Source organism: Spinacia oleracea, chromosome 1 (assembly GCF_020520425.1).
Source record: "Spinacia oleracea cultivar Varoflay chromosome 1, BTI_SOV_V1, whole genome shotgun sequence".
In the NCBI taxonomy this organism is placed as follows: Eukaryota; Viridiplantae; Streptophyta; class Magnoliopsida; order Caryophyllales; family Amaranthaceae; genus Spinacia; species Spinacia oleracea.
In genome coordinates this window covers 135,512,557-135,529,715 of record NC_079487.1, presented here as the reverse complement: position 1 = coordinate 135,529,715, position 17,159 = coordinate 135,512,557, and the positions used below count along the sequence as shown (strand labels likewise).

Genomic DNA, 17,159 nt, shown 5'->3' with positions numbered 1-17,159 from the left:
ATAATTTATTCATAGCCATGTATGTTAAATTCGGAAACGGAGATTTCAGTGTCATGATACTTTTCAACGAATATTTGTTTCAACGAGTAATAATAATGTTTTTGTGGTTCTTAGTAATTTTCGTGTGTTTCAAAATTATTTGATCAATTCTTTATAATTTAATTGACCAATTTTTTATAATTTATTCATAGTGATGTATGTTAAATTCGAAAACGGAGATTTCAATGTCGTGATACTCTTCAACAAATAACATCCGAAAACATTTATTTTCTCAAATAATATAACAATGAATAACATACAAGTTCAGCATAAAAACAATTTTAGGGCCTGTTTGGCCAAACTTCTGTAGTTTTATAGAAAAACTTCACAAAAATAGATTTGTTTGGTCGTTCAATTTAAGAAGTGTTTATAAGAAACATAAATTGTTTTATATTGTTTGGACCATTTTATATTTCTAAAGTTTACAACCCTTTATCCATTACTCCTTATTAACAAAACAAAAATAAACCATGTTGAATATTTTAAACAAAACATAGCCCCATGACAAAAAAATCATTTCAAATTTTTAGGAAAGACGGTCTAACGGTTAAACCACTTTTATGCATTGTGACCAATTAGTTATGCATTTTAACTAATTAGTTAACTACTGAAACAAATTAATTAATTCTGAAATTCTCAACCGAACCAATTAATTAAACACTGACCCAATTTGTTAAGCAATAAAGTTGATTAGTTAAGATTTCACGAGTTTTAGTTAATCATAAGTTTGTTCAAAAATAATAACAATTCGACTCCAAAATTAACTATTTGTCTTCATACCTTAATTATTTTGTTATTCAATTAGTTATGTTTTACACTAGTTTAGTTTGTAAAAAAAAAAGTGTTTTAACCATTAGACGGTCTTACACAAAACCTATTGAAAAATTATTTACATCAAAAAGTTTGCAAAAAAAATAATACTCCCTCCGTCCCAATTAGTCGTTACACTTTCCTTTTTCGTCCGTCCCAGATTAGTTGTTACACTTCTAAATTAAGAATGACCACACAATTATTATATTGTCTCTCTCTTCCCACTAATTTTTTTGTCCCCACACCCTCTCTCATTCAATTAAAAAAATACCTTCTAACTCCTATCACATCTACTGGAGGGAGTAAAATTGTTGAGAACAAAAAAATTAACTTTTTAAAAAAAAAAATTATTGACATAGGAACAAAAAGTTAATTAGAGTAAGAAACATGTCCTGTAATTACTCTCTTAGTCTCTTCGTCAACGAATTTAAAGGGTGTTACTGTAGGATACGGAGGAGTATAAAAGAAATTTAACAAAAAAATCTTTCTTTCTCCTGAAACTTTAATCCCACTTCTACATTTCCTCCACCTGAAACTCCATTAACACCCTTTCTACAACTTCAATCCCCACTTCTCCATTTCCTCCACCAAATTTGACCACCCGAAAACCCAGAAACTTAGAAACTCCCAAATTAGCTTTCACTGTTGCACCAAAACCTGGATTTTTAAGGGATAATCGTCGGTTTTTGCTGCAATTCTTTGTTTCTTTTTATCAATTTCTTGAACTACAAACTCCGGCAAGAAACCATGCCTGAGCCAGAAGATATCCAGAGCAATGGAACTGCAGATGGAGATGAAACCCAAATCATTGACATTGCACCTGCCAAAGAGAACATCACCACTGCAAATGCAGACTGGAAGAGCAATTTGGTTGACAAAGCAGTGCGATTAGTGGGTCTTTTGGGCCTCTTTGCTGTTGCTTCACTGGTGTCAATTTACATCTTTGCAACCTACTATAAGTTTCAGGAAGTGATACTGGGGCCACTCGGTATAGTGTTCCGTTTCGCAAGAAAATGAAGGTTCTTTTCACAATAAGTTTGAGGAGGTGATAATGGGGCCATTCAATCTAGTGTTCCGTTTCAGGGCAAGAAAATGAAGGCTCTTTCTTCTTTTTATTTTTTTTCTATTTTCAATTGGTTGTATGGGATATCCTGTGGAGTGTGTGGTTCTTGGTACTGGTAGATAGATTCTTTGGTAGATGTTCATTGAGAATATATAGATTCTTTGGTAGATGTTCATTGACAATGTAGATCTTTTGAGCAAGTAATAAAAACAACAATTTTATTTTTGGTAAATTTTGAGATTTATTCTGTAAACTGCTTGTAGTCTTCAAAGTCAAATGGATTTTTTAATAAAATCCCCATAAAAACACCCCCATTAAACTAAGTTTCAGTGTCAAATCCAATATTCCAAAACCCTTCTGGTGTTAGTGGAGGTGCATACCTGTACCTATGCCTTGAAACCCCATCGTGATGCTCACATCGAAGATTTTCCCTATCAAATTCGCCATCTTTAGCATCAGAACGAACAGCATCATAAAATTTCTTGCACTGCTTGCATTCTATTCCATTCAAGTTTTCCCGGTCAGCCTTTTTCCGAACAGGTTCCACATATTTAAATCCTCTTGGACCATCACCATCACCAGACCTACTAGGAAGAGCTTGCAATTGCTGCCTTTTGGGTGCAGATTCAGCTTTCATGTCATTGTCCTGTGTCTCATCATCTGAATCCACTCCTTGTGGACCACATTCAGCTGTAACATCATCACGCGCACTACTATCCTTCACGGTCTTGTGCATGTTTCCCCTAATTTCTTCATAGGGTGTATCAAGAAAATCATCATGTGGATCTGCACCACCAGGACTCTGACGAGCTCGAGTCTCTCTCCAACCAGATCCAGGCCGTTTTCCTCCGGCTAATGAGCTCAAGTTTCTAGTCTTCCCACTGGTGGTCCAATGGGTTGCAGTAGTAGTAGTAGTAGCAGGGTCAGAACCAGATGGAGCCTTGGAACTTGGTATCTGATTTTGTCTGCCAATTTTCTCATTCTCTGAGCTCTCCATAATATTCATCTCTTTCTTCACTTTGTTCAATTCACATGCTACAACTGTACTTGTTGGTTTTCTTTTACTGATTTCTGCAATTAACACAAGCTCAATGGTTACTGAGAGCAAAATAGAACACTAATAAGGTGGTAAATAAGTGAACCATTTCTTCTAAATTCCAACAACAAAACAAATACTCTGCCTATTACTCTGTATAAACTACCATTAAGCAATAAAAGATGAGGTTTTCTTTTACTGATTTCTGCAATTAACACAAGCTCAATGGTTACTGAGAGCAAAATAGAACACTAATAAGGTGGTAAATAAGTGAACCATTTCTTCTAAATTCCAACAACAAAACAAATACTCTGCCTATTACTCTGTATAAACTACCATTAAGCAATAAAAGATGAAAGAATCAGGCCAGAACAAATTGTAAGGTGAGAATCTGTGAAACTATATACTTTGGTATGAAAAGATATACTGTGCATAAAATCTTAAAGCTAGTTTGTTTCAACAATCCTCACCAGATACTCTGCCTATTACTCTGTATAAACTACCATTAAGCAATAGATTCACCGCCTATTACTCTGTATAATCTACCATTAAGCAATAAAAGATGAAAGAGTCAGGCTGGAACAAACTGTAAGGTGATAATCTGTGAAACTATATACTTTGATATGAAAAGATATATTGTGCATAAAATCTTAAAGCTAGTCCTGTTTCAACAATCCTCACCAGACAATGTAAAATCTGTTTCATCATTGTTCAATGGATCACTTTCTTCTTCTGCTTTAATTGGTAGATCTTTATTGGTGAGAGAAAACTTCTTGAGCAGATAGTTTAGCTGCGACTTGAGATTTTTATAACCTGCGTGAAGATTATTATATTTCAGCTTCTCTGCAGACAGAAGCATTTGTTTCTCTCTGTCATGAGCAGACAGCTGTTGACTCTTCTTTGTCAGCTCAGTAGCACACCAATTGACTTTCTGCACTAAGTTCTCATGCAACAGCTTCGCCTCTTCTGCTTCGAATTTTTTCCCCCTAAGCTCATTTCTCAGACCATCCAAACTGGCTTCCACATGTTCCAGCTTCGTCAAGAGTTGTTTATTTTCTTCTTCACTTTTTCTAAGCATCTGTTCAGTATTTCTTATCTTCAGGTCTTGTGATTCAATTTGCTTCTGCAAATCCTTGGTTAACTCCTTTTCGCTGGTTATCTCATTCTTCTTCTCCTGAATCTCTTTATTAAGTGCATCAGTCTTTCCCTCGAGTTCTTCTGATTTTGTAACAAGTAGCTTCATTCTTTCTTCATGCTCTTTCATCAGTAGATCTTTCTCTCTGATAGTGGTGGTTTTCGCCTCCATAAGGTCAAGTAACGTAGCATGCGATTTCATTCTATCATCGAATTCCTTTTCCTTCTGCAACAGCTTATCCTCCAGTTCAGCTACCCTTGTTAGTAGTCTTGACTTCTCTGCCCTGAAAGCTTTTGATTCATCACGGGCTAGTTCCTTTTCAAGAAAAAGCTGTTTCATTTGAATCTCGAGTTCACTTTGCCTCTCTTTCCATTCATTTTCAGCAGCATTCCTAGCTTCCAAATATACCTTCTTGAGGGATTTTGCAGTCTTGTGAAAATTTGGGTAAAGCTGACTACAAAAGATGTATTCTATCTGGGAAATTTTATCTTTTGCTTCTTGAATCGAGGCGACCAGTAAAGTACTAGCATCTGACACATGCTGTTCATTGCTCTCTACCTGATGATATATTTCTGGAGATTTCTCAAACTGATTAAGGTGCATTCTGCAATCATCAAACTAAAGGGATTTATTCACACTTAAGAGAAAGATACTTGATTTTTCTAACTACAACGAACAATTACTTAGCCCGGAAAATCAAAAAATATGACACAATCACAGTGATGTATCCTGGATTTTCAAGATGGGAACATGATAACACACATTGATATACCCAGCAACCAACGAGTTTTGGTTTTTCTGAAGCGATTCAATAGCCATTGCCTTTCCTAATTCAGCTAAGGTAAATCTACTAGATACTTTCCAAATAACAAGAATAAACTCATCTTATAAACCCACCATTAACCATAACTTCAATTCTACTATTGCAATACAAAAATCTGCAGCAATTTCAATTAAGCACCACTTCACCATAAATCAACAAATAAATCACCACTTCACCATAAATCAACAAATAAACTAACTAACTTCATTACTTAACAATTACACTATAACGAACACTTACCAAGCTCGGAAATTTTAAAAAAAACATGACAAAATCACTGGGGTGGATCCAGGGTTTTCAAAATGAGGAATAATTTAATTCCACAGTTGCAATCCAAAATCCGCAACACTTTCAATCAATCACCAATTCACCATAAATCAACAAATAAACTCACTCACTTACTTACTGAATTTACAATTACACTAATCAAGCTGAAATTAACATACATTTTCCACCCAAATTAACACAACCTATCATCTAATTTAATCGTTACTGGAAAGCAAAAACCCTAGTTCAAATGAGATTGTGGTGTGAAACGAAGTAATGGAAGTAATTACCTACAATTCGATTGATTCTGAACTCAATTTCTGGGAATTTCTGAATTTGCGCGGATTCCTTCCCTCTCAATTTTATTGCTTGTTCTTCAATTTGGGGGAAAACGCCCTTTTTCGATGGAAAGCGGGAAATTGAAATGGACACTGAATTTTACTTGGTAAAAAGAAATTGTAGATAAGAAAGCGGGAAATTCATTTTCCCTAAAAAAACAAATAAAAAATGCAGTCCTTTTAATTTTTTAACCTAAAAAATTACAGTGATTACCGTACTTTACTTGGGGAATCGTGTGTGCCTAGTTACCGTTATATAAAGGTATCTACTTCGTATCTATGTTCTATTTATTTTTTAATTTTTCGAGCTTGGTAATAGACAAGACCTATTGTAAAAGTAAAATTTGAAATAAACTTTACTTATCAATACTTATTTAATTAATCCCGCGCATGTACACGTCGTAATTTTTTTTTATGCAACAAAGTCAAGCTTACACCTTTTGACTTTCGTTTTCGTTGCATCTTCTATATACGCGCGTGTTTTATACCTTATTTTTAAATGATGGATCTCCTATTTTATTATTTTCTTTCCTTCCTACGTCATCTTTATTTCACCCACGCCGACTAAGAAGTAAGCCTTTTTGTACATTATTTCTTTATTCTATTCAAGTTCTCTCTTTTTACTTCCAATGTTCATATCTTGCTTTTTTTCGTTGTGGTCCAAAAGCTAAAGGGAATTTAGCATGAGGATTGTAGTTCTCGCAATGGATAAATAAAAAAAAATCAATTTCTTCGAGATTGGCTGAATTTCTTGGGAAGGAGTTCAAATATGTTGTAAGTTTTAGCATATAGGAAGAAGAAAAAAAACAAAGTGAGGAGGGAGGAGAGTAGGGATTTCATTCAGACGGCAAAGACAATTACATGTCGTAGAAGAGAAATATATTGAATTTTAAAGTACTACTCCGTATAATAGCTCGCAACTAATAAGATAAATCACGACAACTTAGTATATATTAACAGGATGAGCAAGATGATATTTTCATAAAATAGGTTGAGTAAGATGATAATTTTATAAAAACCAAATTTAAATAAACAATTGTGCAATGAAATTGTACTCCGTCTATTTTTGTTAGTTGTACACTGACACTCGTGTTTATTATAGTTTCAATTATATATATAAGTAGAAATTATAAAAAATACATAGTTGAAAATAGATATTGATATTAAACGAATCAATCACACATACAAATAAATATACTTAGATGCTTCAAAGTGGAGTATGTAATAGTGTAAAAAGTAAACATGATACTAGTGGCTACTATAGTAATTGAAAACAGAGGGAATACAAAGTTAACAAAAATATTCTTTCAATCATTTGACCCATTTTTTTCGGTGGGCCAGGCCACAAAGTACGACCAAAATCATAGTTTAGTCTATTGGTTTGTATTGATTGACCTCTTAAGTCACATGCACATTCTAAGTTGAACAAGTTGAGACAACCTTAACCACAAATAAACTCCACGATCACCTACGTAAGGTTTAAATTTAACCATGATTAGGTTTATAGGAAAGATGTAAAACAATCTGGACCACGGGCAAACTGTGCATGTGTTAAAATTTAACCATGGTTAAGATTCCAGGGCAAAATAAGCTAAAACAATCTTAACCACGGATAAACTGAACAATCGTCTATGTTGGGTTAAAATTTAACCATGGTTAAGTTTTTATAAACATGGGTTCAAACTCCTAAGGGGTACAAACATCATCTAAGGACAAGCAAAACCCATACCCTCCACATTTTTCTCTTTGCATTTTACATAATTAAATTAGATTAAAATTACCCTAAAAAATTGGGAATTTTTTGGGGAATTGAAAGAACAAAATAGGGGCAAATAGAGGAAAGCATAAACAACCGTCAATGGAGGTCCTTAATATCCATGTTCATGGCGTATTTTGATTCAAACACATACGAACTTCGTATTTGTAAGTCGTAGTATTGCTTCTTCCAGGTAATCCTTCGATTCATTGTCTACCAATTTTAATATCTCTCTTAATTTTCACTAATTAAGCGCTGATTCTAGGTAGTAAGAACTAATGTTAGGGTTTTTGTGGTTAGGTGTTTGTTCATATGAGTTAGTTGAAACTGTATGCGGGATTAAAATTTTCTACTAATTGTTTTGCTTTAATTTTTGTTCAATTTGGTGCTCATGTTTATTTTTCTGGGTTTTGCAATTTGAACTTGGGTTTTTATTTTGATGAATTGGGTGTAAATTTTATTTGATTTTCTGAAATTTGAAGTTTTTTTTGGAGAAAATTTCCCATTTAATGAATTTGGTGGGTGTTCTGTAACGTTTTCGACTATGCTGAGGTTACAGAGTGTACAGGAATCTGCATTTGCAGTCTAGAAAAAGAGGGAATTGATTATACGGAGTAATAATTAGCCCCTTCAATTTGTTTATGTATCTGAGGATGTTTTTCATGTATTTGTGTCATGCTTAAGGGTTATGCTGTCAAATTGAGATTCAGAAGTTGCTGGATTTGGATGATACTTTTGCATATACATTGAGTCTTGTGTTGAATAAGGGTCAAATAATTGTCAATGGAGTGCAACAAAGATGATGCAATCAAGGCTAGAGAGATTGCAGAGAGGAAGTTTATTGCAAAGGACTTATCAGGAGCCAAGAAATTTGCTCTCAAAGCCCAGAATTTGTATCCTGGACTCGAGGGAATTTCGCAGATGTTGGCGACACTTAACGTGTATGCCTGTGCAGAAAATCCAGTTTTAGGGGATGCAGATTTTTACGGTGTTCTCGGTGTATCCCAACAAGCAGACGATGATACGATTAGGAGACAGTACAGAAAGCTCGCTCTTATGCTTCACCCCGACAAAAACAAATCTATTGGAGCAGAGGGGGCTTTTAAGCTAATTTCAGAATCATGGACCGTTTTATCGAACAAGATTCAGAGATCTGCATATGATTCGAGAAGAAACTGGGGTTTTTCGCAGAGACCTAAACCTCCTCCTTCGTCACAGGGTTCATCTGGGTTTTACAACTTTGCCAAAGCTAGTACCATGTCTAATCCCGAAGTTAATAAGAAAACCTCCCATCAAAACGGCTCTTCATTTCCCGGTTCATCATCTAAGGAGGCAAATCAGAATACTTTCTGGACTGTCTGCCATAGATGTAAGATGCAGTATGAGTACCTTAGAAGTTATCTTAATCATAATTTGGTCTGTCCCAATTGTCGAAAGCCATTTTTCGCCATAGAGATACCCCCACCTGATTCAGATGGTCCCGGATCGTCAAAACCACAGGATGGTTTCAAACATTGGCGAAACCCTCAACAGGAAGGTAAAAACACGAGCAGTCATAATAATGCTGGTTATAATAACACAGACAATTTTCAGTGGGCACCGTTTTCAGGAGCGGCTGGTGTTTCATCTGTTTCTCAAGCTGCAAATGTGGTTCAACAGACGTATGAGAAGGTTAAAAGAGTGCGCGAGGAAGCACAGGCTGCCAGAAAACGAGAGAAGGCCACGAAAAGAAAAAACGGAGATGTGATTGGTTCCTCTATTGATAAAAAGAAAAGAGTTAGTGATGATTTCAGTATGAACAATAATCAAATGGGCCTTGGAGTTAGTGCTGGATTTTCCATAATACCACCACTCGGGCACGGGCCAATTTATGCAAGTAGATTCAGAAAACTCAACAGTACCAGGGAGCTAACTCAGAGTGAATTGCGCAGCATATTGATACATAAGGCTAGGAAAGAAATTGTTACCAAAATAAGTGAGTGGAAGTCTGCTAGTATTACTGGCACTTCTGTTCAAATAACTGAGAAAACTACTGAGAAATCATCTTATGACAAGAAGAATAGGCACGAGAACGGGGTGGTAAATGGTGCCGAATCTAGTAAGACAGCAAAGGAGGAGGTCTTAGATCGACTCTCAATCCCGGTTCCTGATCCAGATTTCTATGATTTTGACAAGGAAAGGACTGAAAAGGCCTTTGGAGAGAATCAGGTGTGGGCTGCATATGACAATGATGATGGAATGCCTCGATTCTATGCTATGGTCCATAGTGTAATCTCCCGTGATCCATTCATGGTACGGATCAGTTGGCTTAATTCAAAAACAAATACAGAACTTAGTCCTTTAAATTGGGTTGGGTCTGGTTTCTCAAAAACTTGTGGAGATTTTCGAGTTGGACGGCATGAGACATATGATGGTGGTCTGAATTGCTTTTCACATAAAGTTAGGTGGACGAAAGGTACACGTGGAGCTATTTGTATCTTTCCAAGGAAGGGGGATGTGTGGGCACTGTATAGAAATTGGTCTCCAGATTGGGATGAACTCACTGATGATGATGTGATACACAAGTATGACATGGTAGAAGTGTTAGAAGATTATGATGAGGAGATAGGCGTTGTAGTCATACCGTTAGTCAAAGTTGCTGGTTTCAAGGCCGTGTTTCATCATCATTTGGACTCAAAACAAGTGAGAAGGATCCCTAAAGAGGAGATCTTTCGGTTTTCTTATCAGCTTCCTTCTCACTTGCTTTCGGGTCAAGAAGCTCCTAATGCTCCTACGGGTTGTCGGGAGCTTGACCCGGCTGCCCTTCCACCTGAATTTCTTCAGTTGATAGCTGACGTAGAGGATGTAGATACTGTGGAAAATCCTCAGGTGACCAAGGTTTCGGTTGGTAAGGTGTAACGATTTTCCCCCCTTTTCTATCATTTTACGGTGTTTGGTTTGGGAAGAAATGAAAAGTAATTTTCCATAACTCCCTCAAAGGTGGAAAAACATTTTCCATACTTTTCCATCTTTCCTCCTTACCATCTACCTTCTTCCTATCAATCTTCACCCCGTTTTCCTTTTTCTATTACTTTTCTTGTAAGGAACCAAACAAAAGAAAACTAGTTTGGAATTGTGTTTCTCCTTGAAAAAAGTTTTCCATGGAAAAATCATTTTTCATTGAAAACGTTTTACGTCAAACCAAACGGGGCCTAACACAGTGAAAGTTGTAGATGTTGATGGCATGCATAATACTGCAGAAACTAAGGATCATATTCCCAGCAGTACAAAAACACCATAGAAAGTCGACATTGTAGAAGAAACAAAGTAAACTCGATCAGCTGAGACATGACAGTGAAGAATGAAGACTCGAGATAATTCAATTTCTTGATTTGTCTGCATGGAAAGTGAACTGCATTTGATCTCTTCCCAGAAAATTTGTTCAGAATTGATTTATAGTTCTACTTATCTTGCTGAGTTCTTGGCACCATGCAGAAGATTGCAGTCTTGTACTTTCAGCAAGTGAGATTGAAGAACTGCTTCTGTCAAAGTATGTTCAGTTGTTCACAGGTTTCTGACATAACTTGGCAATAACCGAGTTTGGGGCTCCGTGTAAAACACCATAAGGCCTGTATATATACGAGTCACCCCCAATTAGCAGGTAGCTGATGTTCTCGTTACAATTTTACAGTAAAACTGTTGTAAAGTAGGATTTTTTATTCATAAACATCAGTTGTGTTCTTGGTTTTATAATGAAGTGGATTTCAATTTTTCAAATGATTATCTGCTGATGCTAAAACATAGTTTAGCAGGAGCTGTTGTTCTCGTTACAATTTTACAGTAAAACTGTTGTGAAGTAGGATTTTTTTTATTCATAAACATCAGTTGTGTTCTTGGTTTACTGAATTGGATTTCAATTTTTCAAATGATTATCTGCTGATGTGAAACATAGTTTACATGTGACAGGCATTTCTGATCTTAAGTCTGTGGCTTGTTCTTCTAATTCTTTGTAAACCCTTGTGCGCGGTTATGATCACCGATGTTTGTTGTTGAATTTCAATTTCATGATCGAAGATTTGTATGTTAGAAAATAACAAATGATCAATTTCAGATCATATAATTCCAGTTATTCCCGGAAATTAAAACAGAGTTGCTTAACCACTTTTTGCCGGAAACTTCACCTGCACGGCCACACCACATGATAATACACCCAAATGTGAACTGTCCATGCTGTGTTGCTAAGTAAAGCAGGTAAACCTACTAGGCTACTAGTATGTAGGATCTGCATTATGCTACATTGTTACCTAACTTCTAGTTACAAAATAATAATGAATTTCAGGTAAGTTTTATTCACATGATTTTCATTTATCTACATTTTAGAATGTATCTGTACTTATCAGATCTTATTTTAATTGTAAATTGAATTAGAGTAACCCTTATTTTTCTTTGACTTAACTTAATTGAGTTTATCTGAACCATGTTTTTCCGTGGAATAAGTGGAATGAAGTAAACTTCAGTGTTTTCAAATCAAAAATTTGTCAGAAAACATACCAAGTAAAATTCAGATTTTCTGAACAGCTACTTTATATTACGGAGTAAAAAAAAAGTTGTACTAATAGAGTAATAGATTACCTTATAAAGCATAATAAAATGGTGTAAGAAGTTACATTTTGTTGGATTCTGGTAATTTGACTTTTTCAGACTATTTTTGCTGAATCCGATCAAACTTAATCCGTATAGTAATAAAGAGAGATAGTCCTCATCAGGTACGTAATCAATTCCTCTCTCTTCCTTGCCTTCCTTCAATTGCATCGCCATTATAACTATTAAATTTCCCGAATATGATTTACTCTAAATCCCAAACCATGACTTTAACTCGTTGTTGTCAATAGCGATAAACCATGCATTATTGTGAATACTCATGTAAAACCTTGGTACTTAGATATGCTCCTCATAGATTGACGAATAGTCTACATCGGTTGTAGTTTTAAGAAATGGGAGGATGTATGTGTTCAAACTCTTTCTTTCGAGTGTAACGTTGAAACGGGTAAGTATTTTCCCATAGGAGTTCTTAAAATAATCACATTTTCTACCATTTCTTAATCTTACCAACGTTGTTTTACACAAAGTCAAATACGGAGTACTTGAAAACGTGTCATCCACGTAGACTAAAATACACCAATAATGACATGCCATGTCACTCCGTTGACGTTTTAGACTTCCCATCAGCTTTTCTCATAAATTCGCTCTACATTACACCCCATCGATTTTCTTCAGTTCAGACCGACAAAGAAGCCGCGTTTTAGAGAGAGAAAGTCTTCTTCTTTCAAATTTCTCCGGACAAATCCTTGAAATTCTCCCCTGTTTTGATTTTTGAGCAACTTTTTCGACACCGAATTATAATCATGGTATTTTCCTTTTTTGTTTTGTGCTGTAATTTCGCATTTTAATATCATGAAATTATGTGCTAATTTGGTGTTTCGATCATGGTTATGATTTTGATTATGATTTGACTTGTTGGGTTTAGCTGGTAATTTTGTTTGATCTTGTTGGAGATTTTTTTGCAATTGCACTCTGTTTGGCTGGAAATTAATCAACAGATTCATGCAATTATATACTCCGTAGTTTTTTGGTTGATTCATAAATTTCGATCTCGTCTGATTTAGCTCGCAATTGGAAATTATCATTTGTAAATTTTTGATTTTGTGTGCGAGTGTGATTAAGATCTCTGGGGTGCATGCAGATGCAATGTATGAACTTGTTGTGTTGAAATCTTACAAACGAAACCCATTTCCTTAATTTCAATTTATAAGAATTTGTTTGAAAAATAATGAAAATTTATGGGGGTGATACCTTGCATGTAATCATTTATGTTTGGGTGTAAATTTATTAGAATTAAGCTTATGTAATTAAGAGGAAACTTTCATTATTTTTCAAGGTTGATTGCATTGGAAATTATCATGTTGGGATTTGACATCAATTTCAATTTATAAGATTTTGTTTGAAAAAGAATGAAAATTTATGGGGGTGATACCTTGTGCAATCATTTATGTGTGGTGTAAATTGATTAGGAGGATACTTTCATGGGTTTTCAAGGTTGATTACATTGGGAATTATGATATTGGGATTTGATATGTCATATGTTTGCAAATTTTGGGATGCTGAAGCAACATTTGAGGTTATAAAGGAAAAATGATTTTTGTTCTAGTGTTCGAAAAAGATTTGTTATGGATATTGCTGGGTTTTTAATAGGTGGGTTGTTGCCTGAACATTGTGATAATATGTAGTTTATGATGTAGATTATTCTTTTAGAGAACAATCATTCTATAACGTTCACTTTCATCCGATCCTCTTGCTAAATCTTGTTTCGAGTTATGATTGAAGATTACTCGAATGCTTTTTTTTAATGAATTGTGCGTCCATTGATGTTAACAACTTAACATAACTGATCTTATACTGGCTAGAATATTCGAATTGTTGATGGGCCATGATATATTTATGTAGATTGTATAACACCCTTTGAGCCTTTGGTATTTGATGTAGAGTTTTCTTATAGACAACAATCATTCTATAAGGTTCACTTTTCATCCTCTTGCTAAATCTTGTTTGGAGTTATGATTGAAGATTACTCAAATGCTTTTTTTTTTAAAGGAAGTGTGTATCCATTGAGGTTAACAACTTAACATAACGGATCTCATAATGGCTAGAATAGTCGTATTGTTGATGGGCCATGATATATTTATGTAGATTGTATAACACCCTTTACATATTAACTCATCGATCACATGACCTGTGAATTCTTTGCAGACTATCTCAAGACGTGTTGCTGACAGGAAGAACGAAAAGTTCCAGAAGAACGTCACAAAGAGAGGCTTTGTTCCCGAGACAACGGTTAAGAAGGGTTCCGATTACCCTGTCGGGCCTATTTTGTTGGGGTTCTTTGTATTTGTTGTCATTGGCTCATGTAAGTTTCTGCTTTGCTTTACGTCCTTTGTCTTTTTCATTGTTTGGTTTTGCATTCTTGAAAAGCTATCTTGCTTTCTATGAAAAAGTTTTAGCATAATTTTTTTGATTCCTGAAATAACAAATATTCACTGTGACTTCTTAAAGCCATAATAATATAGTACACAACATCACTGTCCTAGTGGAGACACTAGGTTAATCACGGAGATTTATGAATAGTTCTATATCTCGGTGGCATCTTTTGTAGTTCCCTTACATGAAGGGGGGTTGTTTGACGGTTAATCCCTCCATGCCTAAAAGATTGCCCCATTGCAAATTTTTCGGTCAAACTTTGAAAACTTTGACCATGAATTCTCATTAGCCTATAAGAAATAATATTTTCATGTGGGATCTTGATAGATTCGATTCAATACATATTTTCAGAATATTAACTTTTTAAAGTTTTATGGGTGTAGAATTATAGATATTTAAGTTGTGTATCGGTGACTGTGAAAAGTCATATGAGGCAATCTTTTAGGGACGGAGGGAATAACTAGTACTTCCTTGCTCTCACTTGGGATATGGGAAGGGATGTATTCAGCAATACTTCTGCAATTGCAAATACGAGAGTTTCTTGTAGACTGCCTGTCATGAACCTTCATGGCAGTCACACAATAAATACGAAGTAGAACCTGGTTTCATGAGTTTGGCCCATTCTGTTTTACTGGTGATTTATGAAAGTATCTGGTGGGTGTGAATTCTTCACTAGTATGTCCATATAGCATGTGAGGAAGATGGAAACCCCTTCTAATGGCCTGTGTGATAGCCCGGCCATAAATGGTATCAATAGGAATGAATTTGTATGTAATTTTGTAAGGAAATCAATATCCATTTCCATGGCTATGGTAGCTTACTCAAAATTATATCTTTTTCGTTAAATTTTTCATTACCATCCATTACCATTTGAGGAATGGTATTAGGTGGGAATGCAAATTTATGAAGAAAAACACCAAGTTTAAGACAAAATTTTCATTACCATGGACATTATGATGTTATTTTCTTGCCAAATAACACTTACGTTCATTCTCATTCCCACCAATTATTACCGGCTACCAAACGGGCCGTAAAAGTAATACACCCTTAGGAAACAAGTTCACACGATAAGAAGTACAACTTGTTTCTCAAAATTTTTGCACATTCATAGGCATAGGAAACTGGAAGATTTACTTTCAGTAGGCAGACCTCCTCCTCTCCTGACCAAGTGTGAGTTTTGAGTGATTTGGTTTCAGTACCTTAAGTGTGAGTTTTGTCGGATTTGGTTTCAGTAGCTTGAACAAGAATATGCATCTTCCTTTTGAGGATTGTCTCTTCACAAATTTCTTTGAAGTATGAAGTTATATTTTGGTTGCATCTTCATCTGGATTATGTTTTTTTCACATGCTATGTACTACGGAGTAGTTCTTTAGTCATAATACTCCCGTTGTCCACGGAGGACGTAATACTTGACCTTTTTCTACTCCATATGATTCCCGATAGTTAAAATATTATAAAATCTTTGTTTTCTTTAAACTGTTTTTCAAGAGGAACTCGAAAAAAATATACTTTGGACTTGATTGTTAGAATCAACATACGAGTATATGTTCATCCAATGCCTCTCTTCTCTTTGTTGCATGGTATGACATAAGGCGACAATTTTTGAGTTGTCGCCAAAGGTTGCAACAATTTTGATAAGTTGTCTTTACAAAACTGTTGCTTTCGGTTCCCTTCTCCCTTCAAATCTAAAAATGTTGACAGGGTAAATGCAACTCCTTAAATAGTGTTGCCTTGGATATAAACCATCTCTGAAATGGTTTTCTTGTGAACTCCATTTTATTCTAATGACATCTTTTGAATTGTTGATAAAAGTGTACAGATTTAAGAGAAAATAAGCTAATTGTAGGGTCCTGCTTATTGTGTTTGTTTAAGAGATTTATAGTTTATGGCAGCAAAGATATTGCAATTTTTTTGGCAAGATGGCTGTGGGTCGGGCCAACCCGAGGCCCGACCCGGCCCGAGTACAAAATCGTGGGCCAATTTTTTTCGGGAAAGCACGACAAGGCACGACTCGATCCGGCACAACAAAGCACACTAAAGTTAGTAAAAGTAGGCTTAGGCACGAGGCCCGACACAAAAACACGCGGGGCTAGGCCCTATTTTGAACTTTTTGGCCCAACCCGAACCGGTACAATGTGGGCCTGACCCGTTTAGGCCCACAACCTGAAGCCCGGCCTGGCCCACGACCATCTTTAGAGCAGGCATTAGTTTTTAGAAGATCTTGTCATTGTTCTGATAATGATAAGAACTTTATTGATACTGTAAGTTTGGTTTGCTGGCTTTTCTCCACCCTTCATAGAATTTATTGATACTGTAAGTTTGGTTTGTTGTTTCCCTTTGTGTTTTGGTGGCTGTTTGGTCTGTTGGCTTTTGTTTTCCTGTAAATCTGTTGATTCTTTCTACTGAAACTGTTTTTTTGTTTCCTGCTCTTTTCTTCCTTTTTTTTTCAGCTCTTTTCCAGATTATCAGGACAGCCACGAGTGGGGGAATGGCTTGATTGCACAATATGTTACAGTCCACAGAAATAGTAGTAATATAATCGAGATGGAATGTACCAACTGCATGTGTTGTTCGAACCCAACTTAATAAAGAAGATGCAGTGATGCACATTCTCTACTTGCTTTACATATTTACTGCTGTTGCTCTTTTATAGATTCAGACCTAATCAACTATAACCTGGCCCGCTGGCCTCTCGAAAAAGTACGGGGTTGGGTAGCCTAAAATATGCATTTTAGACCAAAACCTGAGCCTGGCGCGGAAGCCCATTTCGGCCCGAACGGCCGCACCAAATTTATAGGCATGGGCCCAACTTAATAAAGAAGATGCAGTGATGCACATTCTCTACTTGCTTTACAAATTTACTGTTGTTGCTCTTCTT

At 35.7% G+C, this 17,159-nt stretch overlaps 3 protein-coding genes across 5 annotated transcripts; 2 read left to right on the top strand and 1 right to left on the bottom strand.

Moving 5' to 3' along the window:
• Window positions 1–1,176: 1,176 nt before the first annotated feature.
• On the bottom strand, window positions 1,177–5,624 carry LOC110785710 (protein gamma response 1). Of its 3 annotated transcripts, XM_056830653.1 has the most exons (4): window positions 5,464–5,624; window positions 3,630–4,687; window positions 2,293–2,983; window positions 1,177–1,630 (listed from the first exon to the last, which is right to left on the bottom strand). In XM_056830653.1, exons 2-4 carry the CDS (start codon window positions 4,684–4,686, stop codon window positions 1,489–1,491), a joined length of 1,890 nt encoding a protein of 629 aa, XP_056686631.1. In that variant the 5' UTR covers window position 4,687; window positions 5,464–5,624; the 3' UTR covers window positions 1,177–1,488. The 3 variants fall into 3 exon arrangements, with proteins under 3 accessions (XP_056686631.1, XP_056686636.1, XP_021845892.1); XM_056830658.1 differs by lacking the exon at window positions 1,177–1,630 and having other exon boundaries at window positions 2,103–2,983; window positions 3,630–4,701; XM_021990200.2 differs by lacking the exon at window positions 1,177–1,630 and having other exon boundaries at window positions 2,103–2,983; window positions 5,464–5,623.
• A 1,584-nt stretch (window positions 5,625–7,208) lies between these two features.
• On the top strand, window positions 7,209–11,023 carry LOC110785709 (uncharacterized). The gene is made up of 2 exons (XM_021990199.2): window positions 7,209–7,460; window positions 7,952–11,023. The coding sequence occupies exon 2, from the start codon at window positions 8,051–8,053 to the stop codon at window positions 10,163–10,165; it is 2,115 nt and encodes a 704-aa protein (XP_021845891.2). The 5' UTR covers window positions 7,209–7,460; window positions 7,952–8,050; the 3' UTR covers window positions 10,166–11,023.
• A 1,470-nt stretch (window positions 11,024–12,493) lies between these two features.
• Window positions 12,494–16,897, top strand: LOC110785708 (uncharacterized). The gene is made up of 3 exons (XM_021990198.2): window positions 12,494–12,654; window positions 14,054–14,210; window positions 16,732–16,897. The coding sequence occupies exons 1-3, from the start codon at window positions 12,652–12,654 to the stop codon at window positions 16,776–16,778; spliced, it is 207 nt and encodes a 68-aa protein (XP_021845890.1). The 5' UTR covers window positions 12,494–12,651; the 3' UTR covers window positions 16,779–16,897.
• The last annotated feature ends 262 nt before the right edge of the window (window positions 16,898–17,159 follow it).

Bases quoted from the DNA above. Each gene is read 5' to 3' on its own strand.
- LOC110785710 (XM_056830653.1), bottom strand. From the start codon at position 4,686: ATGCACCTTAATCAGTTTGAGAAATCTCCAGAAATATATCATCAGGTA. The intron at 2,984-3,629 runs GTGAGGATTGTT...TGTTAATTGCAG, and splicing joins AACAGATTTTACATTGTCTG to AAATCAGTAAAAGAAAACCA. The intron at 1,631-2,292 runs GTATGCACCTCC...CTCCATCTGCAG, and splicing joins GTTTCAAGGCATAGGTACAG to TTCCATTGCTCTGGATATCT.
- LOC110785709 (XM_021990199.2), top strand. From the start codon at position 8,051: ATGGAGTGCAACAAAGATGATGCAATCAAGGCTAGAGAGATTGCAGAG.
- LOC110785708 (XM_021990198.2), top strand. The intron at 14,211-16,731 runs GTAAGTTTCTGC...TTTTTTTTTCAG, and splicing joins ATTTGTTGTCATTGGCTCAT to CTCTTTTCCAGATTATCAGG.